General features: G+C 44.4%; 1 protein-coding gene across 4 annotated transcripts in view; it reads right to left on the bottom strand.

Moving 5' to 3' along the window:
• DIP2B (disco interacting protein 2 homolog B) overlaps positions 1-24,511 on the bottom strand; it is a 269,702-nt gene that overhangs the window by 11,741 nt on the left and 233,450 nt on the right. For 2 of the 4 annotated variants that reach the window (XM_015151712.3, XM_077954197.1), the window contains 10 exons: positions 22,430-22,539; positions 21,568-21,698; positions 18,444-18,612; positions 17,446-17,616; positions 15,486-15,547; positions 14,550-14,607; positions 12,307-12,381; positions 10,750-10,927; positions 8,797-8,920; positions 2,679-5,109 (listed from right to left, as the gene is read on the bottom strand). In XM_015151712.3, the coding sequence (XP_015007198.1) occupies positions 4,857-5,109; positions 8,797-8,920; positions 10,750-10,927; positions 12,307-12,381; positions 14,550-14,607; positions 15,486-15,547; positions 17,446-17,616; positions 18,444-18,612; positions 21,568-21,698; positions 22,430-22,539 (1,331 nt within the window). In that variant the 3' untranslated portion in view covers positions 2,679-4,856. Of the gene's footprint in view, positions 1-1,038; positions 2,295-2,678; positions 5,110-8,796; positions 8,921-10,749; positions 10,928-12,306; positions 12,382-14,549; positions 14,608-15,485; positions 15,548-17,445; positions 17,617-18,443; positions 18,613-21,567; positions 21,699-22,429; positions 22,540-24,511 lie in introns of those variants that run through there. The other 2 variants (XR_013401070.1, XM_077954195.1) reach the window with 2 other exon arrangements.

Raw genomic sequence — 24,511 nt, 5'->3', positions numbered from 1 at the left:
ATGAATTCTAGTTCCCAGAATATGCGACTCTGCCTTCCTGCTCACTATCTTATCTGGCTGTCTCATCCTCTGAAATCCAGGTCAGAGGCTTCCTACTCCTCACTATCCTCCCTTACCATCAGACTGTGCCTCGCCTGCCTGCTCTCACAATGCATGTCTGTTCTTAACCCTTGTATTGTGATTGTTACCCTATATCTCCTTGAGGGCAGTGACTTGGTATTTTTTTTCTCTCTGGCTTCAGCTCTTATCACAGTGCTTAGTGGGTAGGCATAAATGTCTATGACATGAAAAAATGTTCTCAGCTGCCAGAGTAGTCTGGAGCAATGAAATAATTCAAGGACCATTCTCGGTGTTTGAATACATGCACAATTTGATGGGCTCCCACCAAGTTTCTTGAAACCAGGAATTAGAAGAGCAAATGAAATATCATTTTAGGAAAGCTAAAATCCAGCCTAATTATAGATTAGAAACAATTCAAGTTTAGGCCAGGCGTGGTGGGTCACGCCTGTAATCCCAACACTTTGGGAGGCTGAGAAAGGCAGATCACTTGAGTTCAGGAGTTTAAGACCAGCCTGGCCAACATGATGAAACCCTGTCTCTACTAAAAATACAAAAATTAACTAGGCATGTTGGCACATGCCTGTAATCTCAGCTACTGGGGATTACTTTGGGAGAATCACTTGAACCCAGGAGGCAGAGGCTGCAGTGAGCTGAGATCAAGCCACTGCACTTTAGCCTGGGTGACAGAGCGAGACTCTGTCTCAAAAAATTAAAAAATAAAACACAACTACCAAATGCAACAAGGGTGGGAGGAAGACTAAACTATATTACCTTGAAAAGTCCTGACAACAGACTTCTTAGTTTTCAAAGTGACGCCCTGATTCCCTGACCTAGCATCCTTTAATAGCGCTGACTCTGGATCTCTGTGCTCACTTTCCTTAGACCACCCCAGCTATCAATGGGTCTCACCATCTAAAGTTAAATTTAAAATCTATCAATTCCCTAGCCTCCACCCAATGTGTGAAGGATTAAACAGAATCAGGCATCAATATTTATTAACACAAGACAAAGGAAACACATTCAATGAGTTAATAGAACACTGTCCAGCCAGATGTTAAATTTAAAAATGTATATCTAGTCTAACTTCAAATAAATAAAAAAACTTTATACATAATTACACAGTACTGTAGTTTGAATTTGACACGGGTAAATATCTTGACAGAAAGTAAACAAAACAGCATTTAGGACTAAAAAATTATTCTTGTATCTTTACAGTCTCTTCCTCTGGACAAATAACATGGCCCATCTACATACACCTAAACCAGAAATGTTGTATGAATGATAAAGAAAAGGCCTATTGTGTATTTGGAGTACTGCAGCTTCTTGCTCCAAATACTGTTGCTTTTACATCAAAGCAGACAACAAAAACAACACTAAGGCATAGATCTTGTTGGAGTTTGAGGATGAGGTGATAACTCCTCATTGCTTTAGTCTAAAAGATTCCTGGATATTCAAGGAAAGTAATTTATTTGGCCAAGATATAGAGCACCATGCCTGGGGCAGAGACCTTAATAGAAAACCTAAGGCCTCGGCCCTTGTTGAGTCAACAAAAGCATTAAGCAAGCATTGCCCAGGGACTAAAGTAAGGAGACAGACTCAAGTGACCAAGACAGGCAATGGTCCCTAAACAGCCTGAGGCAACACAACTTCATGAGGAAAGGACCTGGCACTGGGGAGACCTGGCCCTTTGTGAGGCAGGAAGTAAAGACTGTGGATTCACTGATGCTGATTGGCATGCTGGTCCTTCCCAGGGTCTCAGTGAATTCCTAGGGCCTAGGAATTTTCCTGAGGCAGCCCCTTCCTGATCTACTTCAGTTACTTCTGCTGAGAACTAGAAAGAGGTTCAGAAACCTTCAGACCAAGAGATTTCTCTTAACTGAGACAGGGGCTTGTTTAGTTTTTTTCCACAGACATTAAAAACCCAGACAGAATATGTTCCAGAGGATTGGAAAGGCTGTGTTTCTATTAGTAATGGCCTTTCAGGCCTGCCTTAAGAATCAGTTCCACCACAAAAGTGCTACTTAATGTGGATAGAGAAGGAGCACTGTGTCATCAAGAGAACATTTTCTTACTCGAGTCTGTGGCACAGTAGACTTTAAATCTGCAGGTGATCCCACAAACACCATCTAAGCAAATGACTGGGCTCTCCTCTCCCTCCACAGGATGCTTTCCCAGAGTTACTGATGAAGTTCCTCAAGGACAGTTCTTAGCCTTCCTTCCTCCATGAGCAGATTCTGGCTTTGGGGGACATGCAAAAAATCAATAAAGCAGAAAGCAAAAAATAAATTAGAGGCCTGAGGAACTACAAAACTAGATAATCAGCCTCTAAGTAACTGGGAGTTGGCCACACTTTGAGATTAACGGAGTAATGTATTTGAAGGAATAAGTATACATCTGCACTGTCTAATATGATAGCCACTAGTCACATTTGGCTACAAAGACTTGAAATATGGCGATGGTTTGGACTGAGATGTGTTTAATGCACACTGAATTTCAAAGGCCTAATATGAAAAAAAGTAAAATACCTCATTAATAATTTTTATATTGATCTTATGTTGAAATGATAGTGTTTTCGAGCTATTGGGTTGAATAAAATATATTTAAATCAATACCATGGGTTTCTTTTTATTTTTAAAAAATGTGGTTACTAGAAAAATTTAATTACAGATGTGGCTCTCATTATAGTATTTACAGTGGACCATGCATCTCTAGATGCCTATACCCTAATCTGTGTTAGTAAGAATTATCAAAGCAACCCACAGAATAGCATCTAACCATAACTTTTAGAACTTGGGGATTATAGAGCTAGACTTATTTATATTAGCTTCAGGATCCCCTGCTTTGTTTAGTGAATCATTAAAAATGGTTTTAAGAAAATTACTTTCCAAGTATCAGGCTGTGTTCTCTGCAAACCAAACCATCGCTAGACACTGGGATTTCCTGGGTGCCCCAATGTAAGTGCTTTTTTTTCTGTCCATCCTAGGACTTCCCTCATCACATGTAAATTAATTCCATCGAAATGCTGAAAAAGAGATCTGGAACTGGCAAATGTCCTGAGCTCTGCCCTCTGTGGAGGAGTGGGGAGGAAAAGAGGATTACGTGAAGGGAGTCACAAAGTGGCTTTTAGTCAGAAGGCCGGGTAATGGCAGCCCCAGAGCACTGCCACCGCAAAGGAGCTGGTCTTTGCATTATAAACCTTATTTTCAGGGTAATTACAAGTCTTAAAAATTGTTTAAAAACATACTTAGTTTACATGATGTTACAGTGGGGTAAATAATATGTATTACTAAAATAGTCTAAATATTTACACAATAGACCAGAGTGGGTCAAAGAGAACCATTCTGCTTTAACAAGTTAACTCTTTTCACTTTTGAGTACTTTTTCGTTTTTAAAAATATTTCTGTTAAAAAAAAATAATAAGATTTAACTATATTCAAATACATGAAGTATCAGACCAAAGAAAGGAAACCGAGTCAGAGGCCAAACTCAGTCCTGTCTCATTCTGCTTGGCCTGGGCACCACAGTTATTTCAAAAGAATTTCCTGCATACGTCAGACTTCCCCGGTTTCAGCATAAGCCTGGCTGCTTTGGCAACCCAGATTGGTCAGTTTTGTGTAGTTATATGGCCTTACAGTTCCATGTGACGGTGGATCCCCACTGCCTTCCTGGCCTATCATTCTTGTTTTAAACCCCCTGCCCTCATGAACTGGAAGAACAGAGGACACTCCTCAGTTTTCAGAAAAGAGAAGTTATATGGATAAACTGTAGACACAGTTTACAATGGGCCTGGAAAAGAGGAAATCCTAAATTCTTACATAGTCACTCTAAATCTGAAAGATCGTTTTAAAACTGGGGCCAGAGTAAGTTATCGTGGTTCCTTAGAATAGGGTGGGCTCTGATGAATCTTAGCTTTGTGTTAACATTTTGATTTTTAAACTGAGATTTTCAGCTTTTAGAAACAAGCTGAATTCATAGAAGCCTAAGCTGATTCCGGGAATGCGAGCTTTAAAAACAAACATAGGCAGCTCTAGTTTATAAATATACCAGCCAACAAAGACATAGAACAATGTGCAGCAAAACCTGCCAACAATTTGCACTTTTTAGTCACCTAATCAATTACACAACATTAAGAGAATATTGAAATTCTCTCAAAGTAGAAATGTTTCTACTGTGGTTGTTATAACTATACAAGCCAATTCTTCAAATCTCTACCTGAATTATGTGTATTCTTATGTACATGTTGTAAGACACTGGTCAAAATGTTTTACAGTCAATAATTATCTATATAAAGTAATTCTCATAGTCAGTGGGTTATCTGATTTGCTTATGGGTTGACTGAAAGAAAGCTGAGTAGTTCCATGTTAACAAACCCCACAGAACATCTAGCTACGGCAGAATGGCAAATACAGTACGGAGTGGGGAACTGTGTCACTCAGACTACCCCTTTCATGTGAATTCATTAAATTCTCTTAGAAAATTCTAAAACGGCATTAGATAAAAATACAAGTATGTACAACAGATGAAAAAAATGCAACATGCATGTAATTGCTTTAGTAACGTGCTGCTCACGCTATATCAAAGCACATGTCTACTAAATGTTAACATTTTTTTCATTTGCCCGCACAGAATTCCCCTTTCCTGTGTGTTTTATGATTGCAGAATCCCACAGGATGAGATGAAGAATATCATGTAGCCATCTCAGCTTATTTCACATCGTTTGAAAGCCTGCTCCTAGCCAGAGGTCTTCTGTCTTTGTGATTCTTCAGAATGGCCCCCTGCAGTCCCCACAAAGCTGGTTACATGTTATAAGCCACGTAGATGGGGTCTAACTGGTCAGCTAGGAAGCTATCACGGAGGTGCATCCTCTGCTTCTCTCCTCTGGAGTTGATCGGGATGACGCCTGGGTCCACCACAACCACGACGCCAACGATGAGGTAATGCTCTTCCAGGACCACGTTGGTCACTAACGGGACCAGATCTAGGGCTTCCTGTTCAGAGCCGCACAGTTCCACAACCACCACAAGCAAGTTGGTCCACGTGAACACGGCACTGAAATTTCAATGACAGTTCATTAACTTGTCACTACGTTTTTCAGTTATTTTTTATAGCATCTGTCCCAGACTTAGCCCATTTCCCCGCCTTCTCCCCTCGATCCCAACCAGAAGGTCAGCAGTCATGTCTACAATATATGACACCTTTTAACTTCACCTGATAAGACCGAGGGAAAAATTATATAATGAATATATATATAGATATATGAGAGACACCTTGCCCCTGTGAACACAGCTGAGTCGTCCAGAATCTCCTGGGAGTTTGAAAGTGTAATTTAAAGTCATCAGGCCAGGCGTGGTGGCTCACGTCTATAATCTCAGCACTTTGGGAGGCCGAGACGGGCAGATCACCTGAGGTCAGGAGTTCGAGACCAGCCTGGCCAACATGGCGAAATCCTGTCTCTACTAAAATACAAACATTAGCCAGGTGTGATGGCAGGCACCTCTAGTCCCAGCTACTCCGGAGAGGGAGGAGACTAATTTGAACCCAGGAGGTGGAGGTTGCAGTGAGCCAAGTTTGAGCCACTGTACTCCAGCCTGGGCAACAGAATGAGATTCTGTCTCAAAAAGAGAAAAAAAAAGTTGTTAACTGGTCATTTGAACCAATGACATGGATTTGAATATTCTGGGGTAGCCAGGAGCATGGAGCAGAGAGAATCCCTCTTCAGGGAGGTGAAAAAGAAAGAAGGGAAAGCCCATATGGCTCTAGAAAGTAAGGGGACAGTGGTTCCTGACGGCCTTACCATTCCCTTGTTTCTACCTTTCCTGAGACCCAGAGTTAGTTTTTTTTGGCACTTCTGAGATAGCCAGGTATTCTTTCACTTAAGCTTTTTTGAAGGGAGCCTGTTATTTGCCCCATAAGAGCTTTGACTAATATAATACTCCTCTGTTTTTTTAGACTAGTCAAGTGCAGTAGTGAGAAAGAGGGAAAGAGTAGAACGAAAGCGTTTGATTGGTTTGTAATTGACTATGAACAATCAATTGAATTAACTCACTACCTTCAGACCACCCTAAGGCAGTATTCTTAAACCCAACAGGAAGAGAGTCTGTCTGACTCACATGAGTTATTGGTGCCCCACGCTTAAGTGTCTCCTATTGTGTAAAAGGACCATAAGCCACTTTCCACTGGGTGGAGTTACTGGGTTAGAAGGTAGGGCCTGCCGGGCGCGGTGGCTCAAGCCTGTAATCCCAGCACTTTGGGAGGCTGAGACGGGCGGATCACGAGGTCAGGAGATCGAGACCATCCTGGCTAACAAAGTGAAACCCCGTCTCTACCAAAAAAATACAAAAAACTAGCTGGGCAAGGTGGCGGGTGCCTGTAGACCCAGCTACTCAGGAGGCTGAGGCAGGAGAATGGCGTAAACCCGGGAGGCGGAGCTTGCAGTGAGCTGAGATCCGGCCACTGCACTCCAGCCTGGGCGATAGAGCGAGACTCCGTCTCAAAAAAAAAAAAAAAAAAAAAGAACGTAGGGCCTGATTTGATATGCAGGCCTAAACTGCTTTAAAAACAGATTCCAGCTGGGCGCGGTGGCTCATGCCTGTAATCCCAGCACTTTGGGAGGCCGAGGTGGGCAGATCATGAGGTCAGGAGTTCGAGACCAGCCTGGCCAATATGGTGAAACCCCGTCTCTACTAAAAATACAAAAATTAGCCGGGCATGATGGTGTGCGCCTGTAGTCCCAGCTACCCGGGAGGCTGAGGCAGAAGAATCGCTTGAACCCGGGAGGCAGAGGTTGTAGTGAGCCGGGATCACACCACTGCACTCCAGCCTGGGTGACAGAGCGAGACTCTGTCTCACAAAAAAACAAACAAACAAAAACAAATTCCAATAATTAAAAAAGTACACAATATTGGCCAGGCGCGGTGACTCATGCCTGTAATCCCGGCACTTTGGGAGGCCGAGGCGGGCGGATCACCTGAGGTCAGGAGTTCAAGACCAGCTTGACCAACATGGAGAAACCCCCTCTCTACTAAAAATACAAAATTAGCCGGGCGTGGTGGCACACACCCGTAATCCCAGCTACTAGGGAAGCTAAGGCAGGAGAATCCCTTGAACCTGGGAGGCGGAGGTTGCAGTGAGCCAAGATTGCACCATTGCACTCCAGCCTGGGCAACAAGAGCGAAACTCTGTGTCAAAAAACAAAACAAAACAAAAAAACAAAAAACCCCCCACAAAAGTACACAATTACACAATATCTGGTTCTATTAAGAGTCAAATGTCTAAAATGACAAAGTAACCACGGCACCCAGCTTCTCTGGATGCTTTCCAGATGTCTAAAGATGTTCTTGTCTTGGTCAGAATCTTGTTCAGGTCTAGGGAGAGACTCCAACAAAGACAAGAGCATCTTTTTTTTGAGACAGTTTCGCTCTGTTGCCCAGGCTGGAGTGTAGTGGCGCAATCTTGGCCCACTGCAACCTCTGCCTCCCAGGTTCAAGCAATTCTCAGCCTCCCGAGCAGCTAGGATTACAGGCGCCTACCACTGCACCCAGCTAATTTTTGTATTTTTAGTAGAGACAGGGTTTTGCCATGTTGGTCAGGCTGGTCTTGAACTCCTGACCTCAGGTGATCCACCCACCTCAGCCTCCCGAAGTGCTGGGATTACAGGTGTGAGCCACCACTTCCGGCCAACAAGAGCATCTTTAGACAAAGAAGTATCTGGAAAGCATGAGCAACCATCGAAAGAACTGTGGCTGTTTAGCATGGGGAAAAGTGGGGACACATTCACTAAAATATGTAGAAAACAAACCAAACAGATTCTGTATTGGTTAAGAACCCAGAATGAAAGCCAATAGGTAAACACTACAGAGATTTTTTTGTTGTTGTTATTTTTTTGAGACAGTCTCAGTCTGTCACTAGGGCTGGAGTGCAGTGGCACAATCTTGGCTCACTGTAGCCTCAACCTTCCAGGCTAAAGTGATCCTCCCCCCTCAGCCTCCTGGGTGGCTGGGACTACAGGCATGCCACCACACCTGGCTAATTAAAAAATTTTTTTTGTAGAGATGGGGTTTTACCATGTTGCCCACGATGGTCTTGAATTCCTGGGCTTAAGTGATCCGCCCACCTTGGCCTCCCAAAGTTCTGGGATTACAGATGTGAGCCACTGCGCCCGGCCAAACCACAGTTTTAATTTTACAGATTTTAAGTCAATACATGGTTAGATGATCCTTTACCAGGAAAAATGTAAAATTCCTGCAAAGAGCAGGAAACTGGATGAGATAATATCAACTACCCTTTTCATCTGCTTACCACTTAATAGTTTACAAAGCACATTCTCATTTGATGCTTCTGATAATTAGAAAGTAGCAGAGGGAGTGTTTTACAGATGAGAAGAGTCTTTAAGCTGGTTCTTTCCACCATATTATGCTGACTTCCAAGAGATCAATGATCTGTTAGTCCCTTCCCATTATGAGAGTCTATCACTAAAAAAGGACTCAGTTCCAGCATTCCACAGAAGGTATCCGAGTATTCCCTAGGGGCCTCATGGCCTCATCTGGCTCCTGTGGATAGGCCTTGTTGGCCACAGCAGATTGCACACCCAAGACAAGAATCAGTCTATTTCCTTACTCCTCCCATGGAGCTCTATGTTTCAAGGTAGGTATGTGGTCCCAATGACCAATTAATTAGATGAGTTGAGATTACGACTAAAGCTGAAGTGGGAAGCACAGTGTATGCTGGGGGAGTTACCATTCAGCAATGCTTCTGTGGATCCGGGACACCGAGGTCTCAATATCAATCGGGTGGTATCGTAATCCTCTCAGCTCCAGTGTTTCATCCAGCGCTCCCACCACATACAATGCATCATGACGCTCTGACAGAAAGAAAAAGAGAGAAATGTGGCTCGGACATATACTGAGTGTAACATAACACTGGAGTCCAGAGCACAGGGGTCAGACTGCCTGTCACCTGGCTCTGCCCCTACCAGCTGTGCAACTCTGGGCAAATTCCTTAAGGCTCTGAATCCTACTGCCCTTCTGTGAGATGGGAATAATAATCAATGGCTGCTGTGACGATTTGTGAGTCAATCCATGCACAGTAGTTAATATGGTATGTGGTATATTGTAAATGATACCAGAAATTAGCTATTATTATTACTACATGTTAGGAACTGTGTTATGTGCTGGGGAGACAAAGCTGACAAAACCCAATTCCTGCGCTGAAGATTCTTACAGCTGAGGCAGGGGAAAAGATACACAAAGAGGCATTCCGTTGTAATGTAGCAAGCCCAGCGACAGGAGTGTGCATGAGTTTCGGAGGGGCAGAGGACATCACTGAGTCCAGCTCAAAGGGTCAAGGAAGGCTCCTGGAAAAGCTGAGGGCAGAGCTGAGCTTTTAAGGACAAACAGGACTCAGCCAGAGGGGAGGGGAGGAGGAAAGAGAGGAGTTGAGAGGGAGAGGAGATGAACGAGTGCCATTCTTTCTAGGTAGCTTCATGGAATACAGATATAAAGATGAGGGTTGTAGAACATAGGGGAAACTAGTCCTCGTTTCTAACAGGCTTGTAATCCAGCTAGGATATAGAAGGAAGATGATTTTGCAGTAATTTCTGGAAAAAGGCAGATTTCTGAAAAATTCAGCAAAACAAAGTGATTTAAGCTGTTGGAGTGAAAAGGATCAGGAGGTCCAGCAGAGGCTCCCATCACCTGGTGAGCTCATGAAGACTGATGACAAAAACAACAGAAACACAGCAGTGAATGACTAATGGGTGCTTCCTGTGTGCCAGGCACCATTCTTGGCATCTAAATGCATCACGTCCTTTAATCTCACATCATTTCCATGAGGCAAGAAACATAGTCATCCCTATTTTCTAAGTAGGAAACAGAGGCTAAGTGATTGCTCAAGGTCACCCAGCAAATGCAGAGGTGGGCTTAAAACCAGGGCACCAGGCAGGGATGCCACCCTCTGCTCCACTGGGTTGCCCCTGCCTCTCCATGAAATCTGGGGAACTATGGACGCTGGTCAGTATGGAACTATGGAGAATTTAGGCCTTTAAAATCCAGCAGGTTATATATATATCACTTCTTCAAGTGCAGGATATAGTCAGTGTTGGGTATTTTTAAATGGCTGTAAGTGCCAGTCTGGAAGAAAGGGTGATGGCGGGCAGCAGTGAAGCCGTGACAATCAACTGGGCAGAGGGTGACGGGAGGGAATTCTTATACCGGAGGCTTGGCCAGGAAGCAGGCTGTGTCCAATGCAAGACACCGAGGCACTGCCATACCTCAGCAAGATGGCTCCTTGGAACTGACGCCCCTCTCAGGGAATAGGGCCGTTCCTCCTGCTCCCCAAGTGGTGTGCAGGGTAGAAGAGATACAAGATGTAATGCTTGTCCTGGGTGGGGAATCAGCCCCGTAGGGACTGAATGTCTGTGTTTAGCCAGGGACGCTCATTCGCCATCAGGCACATCTCTCTGACTCACAGCTCGGGATGATCCTGGGCTCGCCCCAAGCGCTCACCTCTTAGACACTCTTCATGGGGCAAAGCATGACTCCAAATGAAGAGAGAGTCACTTATGGGTTTAAGAGTCACAGAAGGGAGTAACTAGATACACACACTCCACAATCCAAGGCAGGCTGAAGGAGGTCAGCTAGTGCTACAGAAACACAAAGCAGGGTCAATGGGGAGGAGTAGTTGCACAAGTACCTCCAGTGGCCGCTGTGAGCTCAGTCCGGCGGACAAAACCAAGGTATCCTGTCCGAGCCCAGAGTGTCTGAGCCGCATCTCCAAAGCTGAGGCGAGTGTTGAAATGATCAGCTTGAAGAGTCTCACTATCATAGATGGTATAGTAGCCGCTGGCTGTATGGGGACTGTTCACCCAAATCTACAAGAAAAGTGCTTTGGTCACAACTCACTGGGGACACACAACTGTATTCATTCTCTTGGATCAGGTGATTTGATTTTTTTAATCTCATTTTTATATTAACAACACCACAACTGCATCAATAAAGGCAGCTGATATTTACCAGGTGCTCATCATGTACCTAACCTCCATCCATCCAGATATATATGACATGACAACATAGTTCACACAATGTTGTTCCCATTTTACGGATGAAAAAACAAGGAGTTAACTAATTCACCTAACATGCAGAAATGAGGAGACTGGCACCCATGCTCTTGTGGCTCCCGAGGCTGTGCTCTCACCCACAAGGCTACCCTGCCTCCCTGGCTCATTTCTCACCCTCCTCCAGAGTCCCACGAACACATCAGGGATCATTTCTGTGCTTCTGGGGCAACTGTGGAAGGCCACAGGGAAACACCAGGGGGTGTCTGAGTTTATAATATAAACAGCAATAGCTAACAATAATGTTACTGAGAATCATTATGTGACAGACACTGTTCCATGTACATTACAGATACAGGCATTAATACATTTAATTGTATAATGATTCTACTCAGGAGGTGAGGTAGGTGCTACTATTAACATTTAAAGCTTTTTAAAATAGGCTGGGCGTGGTGGCTCACACTTGTAATCCCAACACTTTGGGAGGCCAAGGTGGGTGGATCACTTGAGGTCAGGAGTTCAAGACCAGCCTGGCCAACATGGTGAAACCCCATCTCTACTAAAAATACAAAATTAGCCAGGCGTGGTGGTGTACACCTGTAATCCCAGCTACACAAGAGGCTGAGGCAGGAGAATCACTTGAACCGGGGAGACGGAGGTTGCAGGGAGCCAAGATGGCACCACTGCATTACAGCCTGGGTGACAGAGCAACACCCTATCTCAGAAAAAAAAAACTATTTTATATAGTTAATTTTTATATACTTATATATAAGTAATATGTATTTATATGTAAATATTTTTTGTTAAAGGGCTGGGCCTATATATTTTTTTTAATGCAAACATGGATACATTTTAGAATATAACATCTGACCTTAAAAATGTGTAAATATGTGACTCCTTTCAGTTTCATACCTTAATAGATGGGAACATACAGGATTTGCTCACTTTCCTTTCTAGCTAAGGGCATGTCAGTGGACAAATCTGGCACTATTTCCAGTTTGGGTGCCTAAATCTTCCCTGGATCCCAGTTTCAATCTCCCTCTTCTGTCAGTTTCAGTCTCATGCCTTACAGAAAAAAATTAACTCTATTCACAACAGGGGAAAGCTAAATCCACAGTTTTACTGATTTCTAAAATGTGAACCCTAGAGATTTTTACTGCTGACTTTTCAGAGTAAAAATTAAAATTATTACAAACCTCTCCAAGGTGAGAGTCTCCAACTGGCCCTTTGGTCTCAGGATTAACAATAACCACTTTCACTCCAGGTAAAATCTGAGAATCAAAGGGAAAATACAAAGATTGGGTTCAGTGAAATCTAATGACCTCCAGGAAACACACAGTTAGTTACCTGCCGGAGAGGTGGGCGAGGCACACAGGGCGGGAGCCAGCTGCAACGGCATCACAGCAGCTACCCTGAGGGGACCATGGCAGAGACCTTGTGTTTTGTTCTCACTGAACCTTCCTAGTTCATTGAAGACCAAAGGTCTAATAAAACTCAGCCTTAAAAATAAAATGGAAGCCAGTTTGCCATCTCTTCAAAGGGATGAGAAACTGCAGATCGGGACCTTCACAGTAGAATTTGTAGAATAACCTTTCCTTTTTCATGCTCTTTCTCATTCACTGGAATGATGGCAGTAAAACCCTTTAAAACAGAAAGAGCAGCAGGCAGGGACAGCCTGAGTGACTCTACTCCAGACTCCAGCTGTTGCTAGAGTTGGAGGAACATGAAGAGTGAGAGAGGACAGCAGCAGCTTTGCAGGACAGAAGGATATCCACAACCCCAGGATCTTCCTCAGGAAGGAAAAGGAAGACACATATACTGGCTGAGGGAATGGCTCAGCCATTCTAACAAAAAGAAGGGCCTCTCTGGTTACCCATATTCTGCCCCCTTCGAACTCCCTTTTTATCTTGGGTTTCTAAAGTATGAGGTTACTCAAGAAGCCCTCAATCATTATCTGGGTGCAAACATCTAAAACCTCAAGGAAGAGACTAGACAGTTCCCTTAGTCCAGGGCGGGCACAGGCTAATGCTCATGAGGCGTGCTTGGCTGCTGAGGCAAGTGAAGATGTGACAAGGCAGTGACAAAATCAGCCAAAACCCCACCCCGGCAGATGCAAACGGAGAGTGAGACTGGAGTAAGCGCCCCATGGGGAGATACACCACCAAGTAGGTTTGGCAGGGATTCTTTTTTTCCCTTCACGATTTTTTCTCTGCCCTTCAGAATTACTAGACAGGATTCTGAGGTATCATCATTATCTCGTCAGAGGGCAGAGAAATTCCCACTTGTCTTGATAATGCATGTGGGTTTCCTATCATTCTTAGTAAATTGCTTCTCCCTAAATCTCTCTTTTGACGTTTTATAGCCTCATTCTAATCTAAGAAATCTTACTCCCATAGATGTTAACTCTCTCAAATATCTTTAATCTCATCCCCATTTTTATTTTCAACTTTAAATGCATGTGTGTCTTCCCTGACCTGAAACCACACTCCCATGTCGGCCTCTCCTAGCTTTCTCCTTGTGACATTTGTAAGACAGAACTGAGATGGGCACAGTGGCTCATGCCTGTAATCCCAGCACTTCGGGAGGCTGAGGCAGGTGATCACCTGAGGTCAGGAATTCGAGACCAGCCTGGCCAACATGGTGAAACCCCTTCTTTACTAAAAACACAAAAATTAGCTGGACCGGCCGGGCGCGGTGGCTCACGCCTGTAATCCCAGCACTTTGGGAGGCCGAGGTGGGCGGATCACAAGGTCAGGAGATCGAGACCACAGTGAAACCCCGTCTCTATTAAAAATACAAAAAATTAGCCGGGCGGGGTGGCGGGCGCCTGTAGTCCCAGCTACTCAGGAGGCTGAGGCAGGAGAATGGTGTGAACCCGTAAGGCGGAGCTTGCAGTGAGCCGAGATTGCGCCACTGCACTCCAGCCTGGGGCACAGAGCGAGACTCTGTCTCAAAAAATAAAAAATTAGCTGGACCTGGGGGCAGGTGCCTGTAACCCCAGCTACTTGGAGGCTGAGGCAAGTTCTCCTTGAACCTGGGAGGCAGAGGTTGCAGTGAGCTGAGATCGCGCCACTGCACTCTAGCCTGGGTGGCAGAGTGAGACTCCATCTCCAAAAAAAACAAAAACAAAAACAAAACAGAACCAGCTCTCCTATCCACCTTTCATACAATACAATGAGCACTGCATTTTGCTGGTCTGTCAATATGAATAACATATCAGTTGGACTTTTAAAAATCGATGGAAATTAAGAGAGTTCAAATTTACTATTCTTCTTATCTATGTACCCATATGAATTTGAAAGTATTAGCTAAGCTGAAATTATCTCCAGATTTCAATTAAGGCTTGCCCTGGACACTAATATATCATATGGCTTCTGGTTTCTTTAAACTGAACCACTTCACACAGCCCACCTTCCCTATGGTCAACAGAACAAATTACCTTTCCAGACTCCGAGAGAAGCAAACTCTGAGGGGCGCCGCGTTCCACAAGACGAACCCTGCAGAAGAACGGTATTTACTGTATATAGGGCTTTTAAGAAGAGAAGTCGCCATATTCCTGCAGCTCAGTGCTGCCTTCCCACGACCTCTAACTTGTCTCTCTTCCTCACACTACAGCAGGGTTTCTCAAACTCAGCACTACTAACATTTTGGCCAGGTAATTTTTTGTTGAAAGGGGCTATTCTGTGCATTGTAGAGTGTTTAGCAACACCTCTGGCCTCTGCCCAGTAGATGTCAGTAGCAAGTCCCCTTTTATGACAACCCAAAATGTTTCCAGACATTGTCAAATCTCCAGTGGGGTGACAAAATCTTCCCAGGTTTCAAACTGCTGCATGAGAGAGATGCTCTACCTATGCGGTCTAGGTCAGTGCTGTGGAGCACTCCAGATCATACACCCAAGGGGGTGGGGCTTGGGAAGAGAGGTCTTGGAGCCCGGGGCCAGTGCTCACCTTGGGACACAGCTGTAATTCCCTTCTGGGCTAAGGAGGCAGGCTTTTACCCATGAGGCTCAGATAAAGTATTGTTTCAAAAACCCTACTCTGACTCATTTATCTTATCTGTCCTATTATTTTTAAACTCTTAGAGGAAAGGGACTATCCATTTTAGTTTAATTTATATCAAATGTCACAAAATACTTTTATATGGGCAATAACTATTATACTTTAATATTAAAGAACAGTGTAGCAACTGAGAGAATTAAAGCTTTCTTATAAATGTAAATCTTATGTATTAATGATAAAAACAAATCCCTTCCCTCTTCCCATTCCCCTCCTGGAAGATATGAACAAAAGGAATGAGGGAAAATGCTGGCTCTGAGGTTCCGAATTTGTTATGGTTAGGAACTAGTAGGAAAGGAGCATTAATAAATCTGTTGTACCTGTCATGTCTTAGTGATTTCAGATCCACATACACAGTAGTCGGATCAGGCCCTGAGGTTCCCTAAAGAAAGACAAATCAATGCATTGTTTAGAATTTCGATAAACTGTATGTCACATTTTCAAACGAAAACAATTTAGCCATATACATGAAAAATCCACACTCTTTTTGCCTCTCCTCCCTTGGAGAGTGGCCTCCTAGGCCCACTGCTCTCACTCTTATCATGGGGACTGTGGCAGCACTGAAACGTTTCCATGCTGAGGAGGGCTTTCATCCCTGGATTCAAAGCAGAGGTGAGACAGGTCGGCAATCCAGGGACTTGCAAAACCAATATTGGCCACGGTGACAGCAAGAGGGCTATTATGATGGGGCTCAAGGTTAAACCATCAAGACCCTTCTGAAAGAAGAAGGTCACAGAAGACCTGAAATAATCCACCCATGTGTGCTATCTTCTTTCACTCACTTTTGTCCATGCCTATATATGCCTTATCAAAGAAACAGGGTCTCAATCTGCCACCCAGGCTGCTGGAGTGCAGCAGTACAATCACAGCTCACTGCAGCCTCAACTTCCTGGGCTCAAGCAATCCCCCTGCCTCAGACTTCCAGGTAGCTGGGACTAGAGGCATGTACCACCAAGCCCAGCTATTTTTTTTTGCGGGTGGGTGGTGGGGGTAGGGGAGAGATGAGGTCTCAACTATGTTGCCCAGGCTGGTCTCAAACTTCAGGGCTCAAGCAATCCTCCTGCCTTGGCCTCACAAAGTGCTGGGATTATAGGCATGAACACACTTGGCCCTATATTTGCTTTATTAGCTATTAATACATAAAATTAAGTCTCAGTTCTAGTCCCTTTTCTGTTATTTACCTATCAAGAATAACATGACAAAGCTGCCATCTGGATGGAGAAGAGAATACAAGGTTATTGTCTGAAAAAAATAAAGAGGCCGGGCGCGGTGGCTCAAGCCTGTAATCCCAGCACCTTGGGAGGCCGAGACGGGCGGATCATGAGGTCAGGAGATCGAGACCATCCTGGCTAACACGGTGAAACCCCGTCTCTACTAAAAAATACAAAAAACTAGCCGGGCGAGGTGGCGGGCGCCTGTAGTCCCAGCTACTCGGGAGGCTGAGGCAGGAGAATGGCGTAAACCCGCGAGGTGGAGTTTGCAGTGAGCTGAGATCTGGCCACTGCACTCCAGCCTGGGCGACAGAGCGAGACTCTGTCTCAAAAAAAAAAAAAAAAAAAAAGAGAAAAAAAAATGGTATAGAATATAGAGACAGAAAAACAGAAGGTCAGACCGGGCACGGTGGCTCATGTCTGTAATCCCAGCACTTTGGGAGGCTGAGGTGGCTGGATCACTTGAGGTCAGGAGTTTGAGACCAGCTTGGCCAACAGGGTGAAACCCTGTCTCTACTAAAAATACAAAAAATAGCCAGGTGTGGTGGTGCACGCCTGTAACCCCAGCTACTCGGGAGGCTGAGGTGAGAGAACCGCTTGAACCCAGAAGGCGGAGGTTGCAGTGAACTGAGATTGCGCCACTGCACTCCAGCCGGGGTGACAGAGCAAGGCTCCATCTCAAATTAAAAAAAAAAAAGAAAAAGGAAAAACAGGTCAGATACAAGTGAAATCCAAATAGGACTCAAATCTTTGTGACTCATCATCATGACCACATGACAGCGACTCAAATAAACACTAACACGCGCTCACGGCTAGCACTGTTTCAAGAGCTCCAAGCTGGCAGCTCAGTGATTGTGCAGAGCTGCCTGGAGAAGCACAGTACTGCTACCTTCACTTTACAGGTGAGCAAAATGAGACACAAAGAAATCGAGATTAAAAACCCCAAAGTTCTAAAGCAAGTAAGCGTGGCTGAGGCCCAAGCCCAGGCAGCCTGGCTCCAAAGCCCATGCTCTGGGATACTCCACATTCCTCTCCTGTTTGTGAGCAGACAAGATGTCATGAGGGTCACCTGTAAACATATTGCTACATTGACTCTTGATCCAAAAGTGGTGCTGACAGCCCGCGGGGACAGCCCGATGTCTTTGAAGAGCTTGGAGAAGGACTGCTGGAGTGCAACGCGGGGCCGCTCCTCCGCCACCACCACACAGGTCCGGACGCAGGAGAGGTTGATCCCTCTGGTCTGCAAGACACCATTATGTGGGAATCAAGTCAGTAGGATCATAAAATAACTGAACAGGTAAGGCCACTGTTCTAGCTCCTTGGTCAGGAAAAGCCAAGTAATTGTGTATTCTCACCTCAGGCATACAGAGAAAAGTAGCTTTCAGAAAAGAAGAAACGGCCAAGGCATCCCATTAAAATCACTATCTGCTGGTAAATTCACTCATTCTCTAGTTCCTTCCTCTTTCTTCTAAAAATCTAAGGCTCTTCAGCAGTACTTTTTTATCCCTCCTCGTTTCTGTACCTTAGATGTCCCCATATTTGATGGGACTGAGAGAAAAATTAATCTAGAACTCTGGCAATCTAATCTCTTGTCTCTATGCATTCCAAAAATCAAATTTTTCTATCAAAGAAAATTCAGTATTTTCTGACTTTCTCATATGCCAGTCAGACAGATCATCATTCGACACACACATGAATGAATGAGTTACCCTTATCTTTGGGGATATTCTGAATTCTTAATATTTTGAGGTTTCAAATTCTATTAGGAAAAGTATTGGAAGCCACAGTTCCCTTTTATGTTTATATAAAGTCTTTCCAGTTAGCCTCCCAACCAGTTCCCCCTTCTAGTCCACAAAGTAAGAATCATATTAAACTGTGAAAGAGTGCACTAAATTAGGAAGGTGGAAGAGATAAACTTGCCAAGGTTTGCAATACACCCTTTTTAAACTGAGTGACTTGAAAAAGGCAAGCAAACATGTCTATTAGGCCCTGCTCTAGCTCTGTTATGTCCTGGCTCATTTCTTCAAAACCTTTTGGGACTGCCCACCTGCTGGAGCTGCTTCTTACCTTTAGCACTTCCACTTGGTTGCCAAGTCCTTTGGTGCAGAGCTCCATCACTGAATAGGAGCAGAAAGTGTCCCTTATTTTGTACTGGTTGACCGTGGCGAGCCAGAGGAAAAGGTTGTTCTCTAACTCCATAGGAGGAATTAAGACAGACTGGTGGCCTGAATAGACACTGCAGTGAAATAGACAACAGCTGGAATCATCAGTTCATCCTCGACACCTGATACTTCAGAACCCCACCAATTCCACAGATATTTACCGAGTGTAAAGGACAGTGTAGGGACATGAGATGTAAAGCTCTAAGAATCAGTCTTGTTCCTATACAACTCGCAAGAGGAGAGACTATGAAGTAAAGCAGACTGTGGTAGGTTGCTTTAGTCTACATAACATTCTTACAGCTGCCCTCAAGCTAGTTAATATGGTCAAGATGATACTAAATATTCTGGAAAGGTAATTCCTAATAACTAATCTTTAAAACCCCGATGGAGTAGCATTTTTTCCTCTTTTTCTTCAGAAACCTTATGTGTGGACTGGATTTTACTCCTATGGTTTCTTTTAAAGATGTTAATAGCCATTTTATTGATGCTCTGAATATGAGATATAAATCAAGAACATTGAGATCACAGAATAAACAGCAATTCATTCAAGCTCGATAAGGCAGGGTGGGGGAGTGGTAGTGCTTCACTGAGCTGGTGACACTTGAGCTGGAGCTTGAAGAATGAATATGAATTTGACAGTGGCCAGAAGAAGTGGGGACAGTAGTGAGGGTGTTCTAGGCAGAGGAACAACATATACAAAGGCTGATAAGTACAGCATGTTTGAAGCCATCAGAAATATTATTAGTATTCAAGTGGCCGGGCACGGTGGCTTATGCCTGTAATCCCAGTACTCTGGGAGGCCGTGATGGGAGGATTGCTGGAGCCCAGAAGTTGAAGACCAGCCGGGGTAATAAAGCAAAACTCATGCCTCTACAAAAAAGCTTTTTTAACAATTAGCCAGGCGTGGTGGCACACACCTATAGTCCCAGCTACTTGGGAGGCTGAGGTGGGAGGATCACTTGAGCACGAGAGGCTGCAGTGAGCTGTGACTGTGCCACTGCACTTCAGACTGGGTGACAGATTGAGACCCTGTCTCCTAAAAAAAAAAAAAAAATGAGAGAGAGAGTATTCAACTGAAATCCTAGCACACAGGGTGCACGGAGGAGTAAGGCCCGAAGGGCTAAGGCCAAACTGTGACAGGGCTTAACCATCATATGAAGGAGTTTATACTTCACCCAGCAGGCAGTCATTGCAACTTTAAGTTGGGGCAACACTGACAATATGGACATATGGAGTAGGGATTGGCGACACGAGCCACTGAAAGTTGAGAGACAGGAGAGGCTGCAATAGTTCAGGTGAGAGGTGATACAGGCTTGAACCCAACAGTGTAGCCCAGGATAAAAAAGAAGGAACGGGGCTGGGCGTGGTGGCTCACACCTGTAATCCCACTACTTTGGGAGGTCAAGGTAGGTGGACTGCCTGAGTCCAGGAGTTTGAGACCAGCCTGGGCAACATGGCAAAATGCTGTCTCTACTAAAAAATTAGCTGGGTGTGGTGGTGTGCACCTGTACTCCCAGCTACTCAGGAGGCTGAGGTGGAAGGATCGCTTGAGCTTGGGAGGTGGAGGTTGCAGTGAGCTGAGATTGCACCACTGCACTCCAGCCTGGGCAACAGAGCAAGACACTGACTCAAAAAAAAAATAAAACAGGCCGGGCGCGGTGGCTCAAGCCTGTAATCCCGGCACTTTGGGAGGCCGAGACAGGCGGATCACGAGGTCAGGAGATCGAGACCATCCTGGCTAACACGGTGAAACCCCGTCTCTACTAAAAAATACAAAAAAAAACTAGCCGGGTGCAGTGGCGGGCGTCTATAGTCCCAGCTACTCGGGAGGCTGAGGCAGGAGAATGGCGTAAACCCAGGAGGCGGAGCTTGCAGTGAGCTGAGATCTGGCCACTGCACTCCAGCCTGGGCGACAGAGCGAGACTCCGTCTCAAAAAAAAAAAAGGAAAAACAAAACAAAACAAAACAAAAAACAGAAAAAAAAAGAAAGAAAGAAAAGGAAAAAGGACAGAAAGGAAATATGGATCCTCATATCCATATTCAGTCCATCAACAGGAAGAACTATCAATAGTTTTTTTTTTTTTAAGAATAAAAAAAAGGAAGGAACAGGGTTCCTATCATGTCTCTTCTATAGCCACAAAGCTTAAACTCTTGGCTCATACAAAATGGCAGTGATTTTATGCCTAAACCTGTTTACAGATCAGAATCACTAGAAGCTCAGGAATCCTGTATTTCAAAATACTGGTGGTGTGGTCACCACCTCTGGAGATGAAGATTAATAAGTCTTGGGGAGTCCCATTAATTTTTGTTGAAAGACCCCCAGGTGATTCTTATGTACATATAGGTGTAGAACAACCAAGCCAAAGGACATACATTTGATTAGACACAAGACATGAAGATATAGAATCTGAAGATAAGACCCATGTTTCTAGTGTGGGCCCCTACATGGATGATCCTACCCTAACAAAGAGAGAACAGGAGGAGAACGTTGAGCTGCAGGCATCTATGAAGCATTCATGATGTACACCAAGGAGATGAAAATGCAGGTCTGAGATGAGGTTCTCTGGGGGAGTGGTGAGAGGAGCTGGGATCTGTATTCCGCAAGGAGCAACTTGGCCAGGGCAAACGTGCTACTTTCCATCCACATGCTGTCATCCCATCCCACTGTGCTCCTTCCTGCCAAGCCTAGGGGGTACATGCTGGCTGTCAAAGCATGACATATTTCACCCGAGAATCATCATTCTACTTGGCTTTGCTTCTAAAGCAAGGATTACATGGTGGAGAAGAGAGCAAGTAACAGGATCACTGCCATTTTGTATGAAGAATAAAATTAACAGAAAATAACAAAGGGAATACAGACAAAACTGTTTTTAAACAAACTTCACAGACACAGTAGATCCATAAATTCTGAAAACACTAGCATTTTACTGAAACTTTACCAAATTAAGGGAGCAAAGGAAAGGATGAGATGGTCATGGCCATAAAGTACACCCCCACACATTCTGTCTCCTTGGCTTTTCCATCCCTACCTGCAGAGACACCAGAGCGCGAAGCCAAGTCCACAGTAAGGGTCAAGGCAGATGGCGATCTGCCGAGAAGAGTACAACTCACACTGGAGCTTGATGGCTCGACACAGAGCGTTCACTGCAGAGTGGGACATCTGCAAAGTATGGAAAATGGAACAGGCTGGAACTGTCATCCCACAGGCAGCAAAACAGCTCTGACGACAGCTTTGAGGAGTTTCAATTCCCTAAACTCCTCAAAACAATGTATAATTTTTAGTGCTTCAAAGCCTAACCTAAGTCTCCATTAAGGGAACATATTTCTGTTCATTAGTTAATAATAATTTTTTTTTTTTTTAAGACGGAGTTTCGCTCCTGTTGTCCAGGTTGTGGTGCAATGGCACGATCTCAGCTCACCGCAACCTCAGCCTCCCAAGTAGCTGGGATTACAGACATGCACCACCACGCCCGGCTAATTTTCTATTTTTAGTAGAGAAGGGGTTTTCCATGTTGTTCAGGCTGGTCTCGAACTCCAGACTTCAGGTGATCTGCCTGCCTTGGCCTCCGAAGGAGCTGGGGTAACAGGCGTGAGCCACTGCGCCCAATCTAATACTGAATTTTATGATATCTAAATATCAGATTTCATACATATTTTAACAAACTCTTATCTTTCAGCTTCAATGCTAGGTTCAGACACTTAATACAAATTCCTTGCGATAACTCATTCCAGAGGAGCCAATGCCTTTATTTAAATAGAGCAGCGACCCTTGATCCTCACTCTGCCTACCGGTCTCTGGTACAACCACTTAGCCTCTGCGTCTAAAGTTTCTGGGGCAGTGGTCATCTCTATTTTTTGGCAGACGTGGCATTTTTCCAGCATGCAGCTTACCTTCACTCCTGTAAGCATGCCAGTTGTGGAGACACTAAAATCAAGATATGCCAACATCTCAGGAGTGGGTGGTTTATACAGCTGAGGTAACCTTTTCCTGGGTAAGTCATCTGCCATGAAAAGAAAAAAACCTGATGTCAATCCAACATGCGGGAACATGAAAATCATTGCTCTTCAACTGGTTTTCTGTGGCTTTGCTATGGCCAAATTTAGCTTTGGGGATTTGCTAAAGCTTAGGCTTCTCCTATTTAACCAAGTAGCTCACATATGTCATTCTTAGAGGTAGGCTGGGGTTGAGGACAACACTGGACAACCCAGGCAAGCAAATCTACATCAGGTAAATGTATCTGCTAGCAGCTTAGTAAGGGGAAACAGAACACAGTAGGAAGCAGACTGCTGTTCAAATGCCAGCTCTAGCATCAGCTACGTGACCCTGGAGTTATTTCACCTCTTTGTGGCTGTTCTCTTCTTCTCTAAAACGAATCTCTAAAATAATACCTACCCTCATAGAACTGTTGGGAAGTTAATTCACATAAAGCACTTTTAAAGCAACCTACTGAAGAAATGCTTAAAAAGCATTAGCTGTTATGCTGGTTTCAAGTTAAAGTTCATTATTTACACTTTAGTATGTGTTATATTAATCGTGTATGGATTTAAAAGTTGGGAAGTATTTCTCTAAGTTAACTTAGCAGATTTTTTTTTTCTAAAGACAGAGTCTTGCTCTATTGCCCAGGTGGGAATATAGTAGCTTGATCTCGGGTCACTACAACCTCCATCTGCTGGGCTCAAATGATCCTCCCACCTCAGCCTCCTGAATAGCTGGGACTACAGGTCTATGCCACCATGCCTAGCTAAATTAAAAAAAAATTTTTTTTTTCCTAGCGGTGAGGTCTCACTATATTGCCCAGGCTAGTCTCCAACTCCTGAGCTCAAGTGATCCTCCTGCCTCAGCCTCCCAAAGTGCTGGCATTACAAGCATGAGCCACGGCGCCTGGTTAAGCTGGCAGAATTTTAAGAATAGTAATCTACCTGGGTGCAGTGACTCAGGCCTATAGTCCCAGCTACTTGGGAGGCTGAGGCAGGAGGACTGTGTGAACCCAGGAGTTTGAGACCAACCTGGGCAACATATCAAGATCATGTCTCTTTAAAAAAAAAAAAATGGTGGCTAGGCACAGCGGCTCACACTTGTAATCCTAGCACTTTGGGAGGCCGAGGCAGGTGGATCACTTTGAGGACTGGGGTTCGAGACCAGCCTGGCCAACATGGCGACCCCTGTCTCTACTAAAAATACAAAAATTAGCCAGGCATGGTGGTTCATACCTGTAATCCCAGCTATTCGGGAGGCTGAGGCAGGAGAATCCCTTGAACCTGGGAGGTGGAGGGTGCAGTGAGCCGAGATCGCGGCCCTGCATTCCAGCCTGGGTGACAGAGTGAGGGCTCTGTCTCCAAAAGAGAATGGTAGCCAAGAACTAGTAATTCGCTGCTTTCACTCATTTATGATACCTCCTCTACTTCCCCCCATGTGCTTTATAAGTATGCTAAAACTAGGGATGTCAAAGATGTCCTTTGGCTCCAGCCATACCTCTTCAATGGCTCCTTTGGCTTTCTGGATCAAGAAGGACGTCTAACTGTGAGTTTTAAATCACCAAATCATGGGGCACCCATTTCTGGTCAAATGAAAGACTATCACCTTTGACCTCCCTTTATGCAGGGAAGGGTCACGCATATGACCACTCAAGTGCCTAAAGAAACCTTCCTGTTGTGATTCAGCCCATTAACCATAGATCTACCAGCATCATTAACACCAACACAATCCATTTGTGATACATATATATACACCTGTGCTTCTATCCTTCAGTAATAAATATTTTAAAAACCCAGTTCGGCATCTGGTACACAATAACCACAAATACATGTCATTCCTGCATTTGAATCCAGTTTTTTTTTTTTTAAAAAAAAGGGTAGGGAGGACATTAATGGTTAAGAGGCTGGGAATGGAGCCAAACTGGCTGGATTTGAATTTCAGTTCTGCTGCTTATTTAACTTCCCTCAGTTTTCTAATCTGCAAAATGAGGATAAAAA

Source organism: Macaca mulatta, chromosome 11 (genome assembly GCF_049350105.2).
Source record: "Macaca mulatta isolate MMU2019108-1 chromosome 11, T2T-MMU8v2.0, whole genome shotgun sequence".
Taxonomy (NCBI): Eukaryota; Metazoa; Chordata; class Mammalia; order Primates; family Cercopithecidae; genus Macaca; species Macaca mulatta.
Note: the sequence above shows the minus strand (reverse complement) of the source record. Positions and strands in the feature narration are given on the sequence as shown.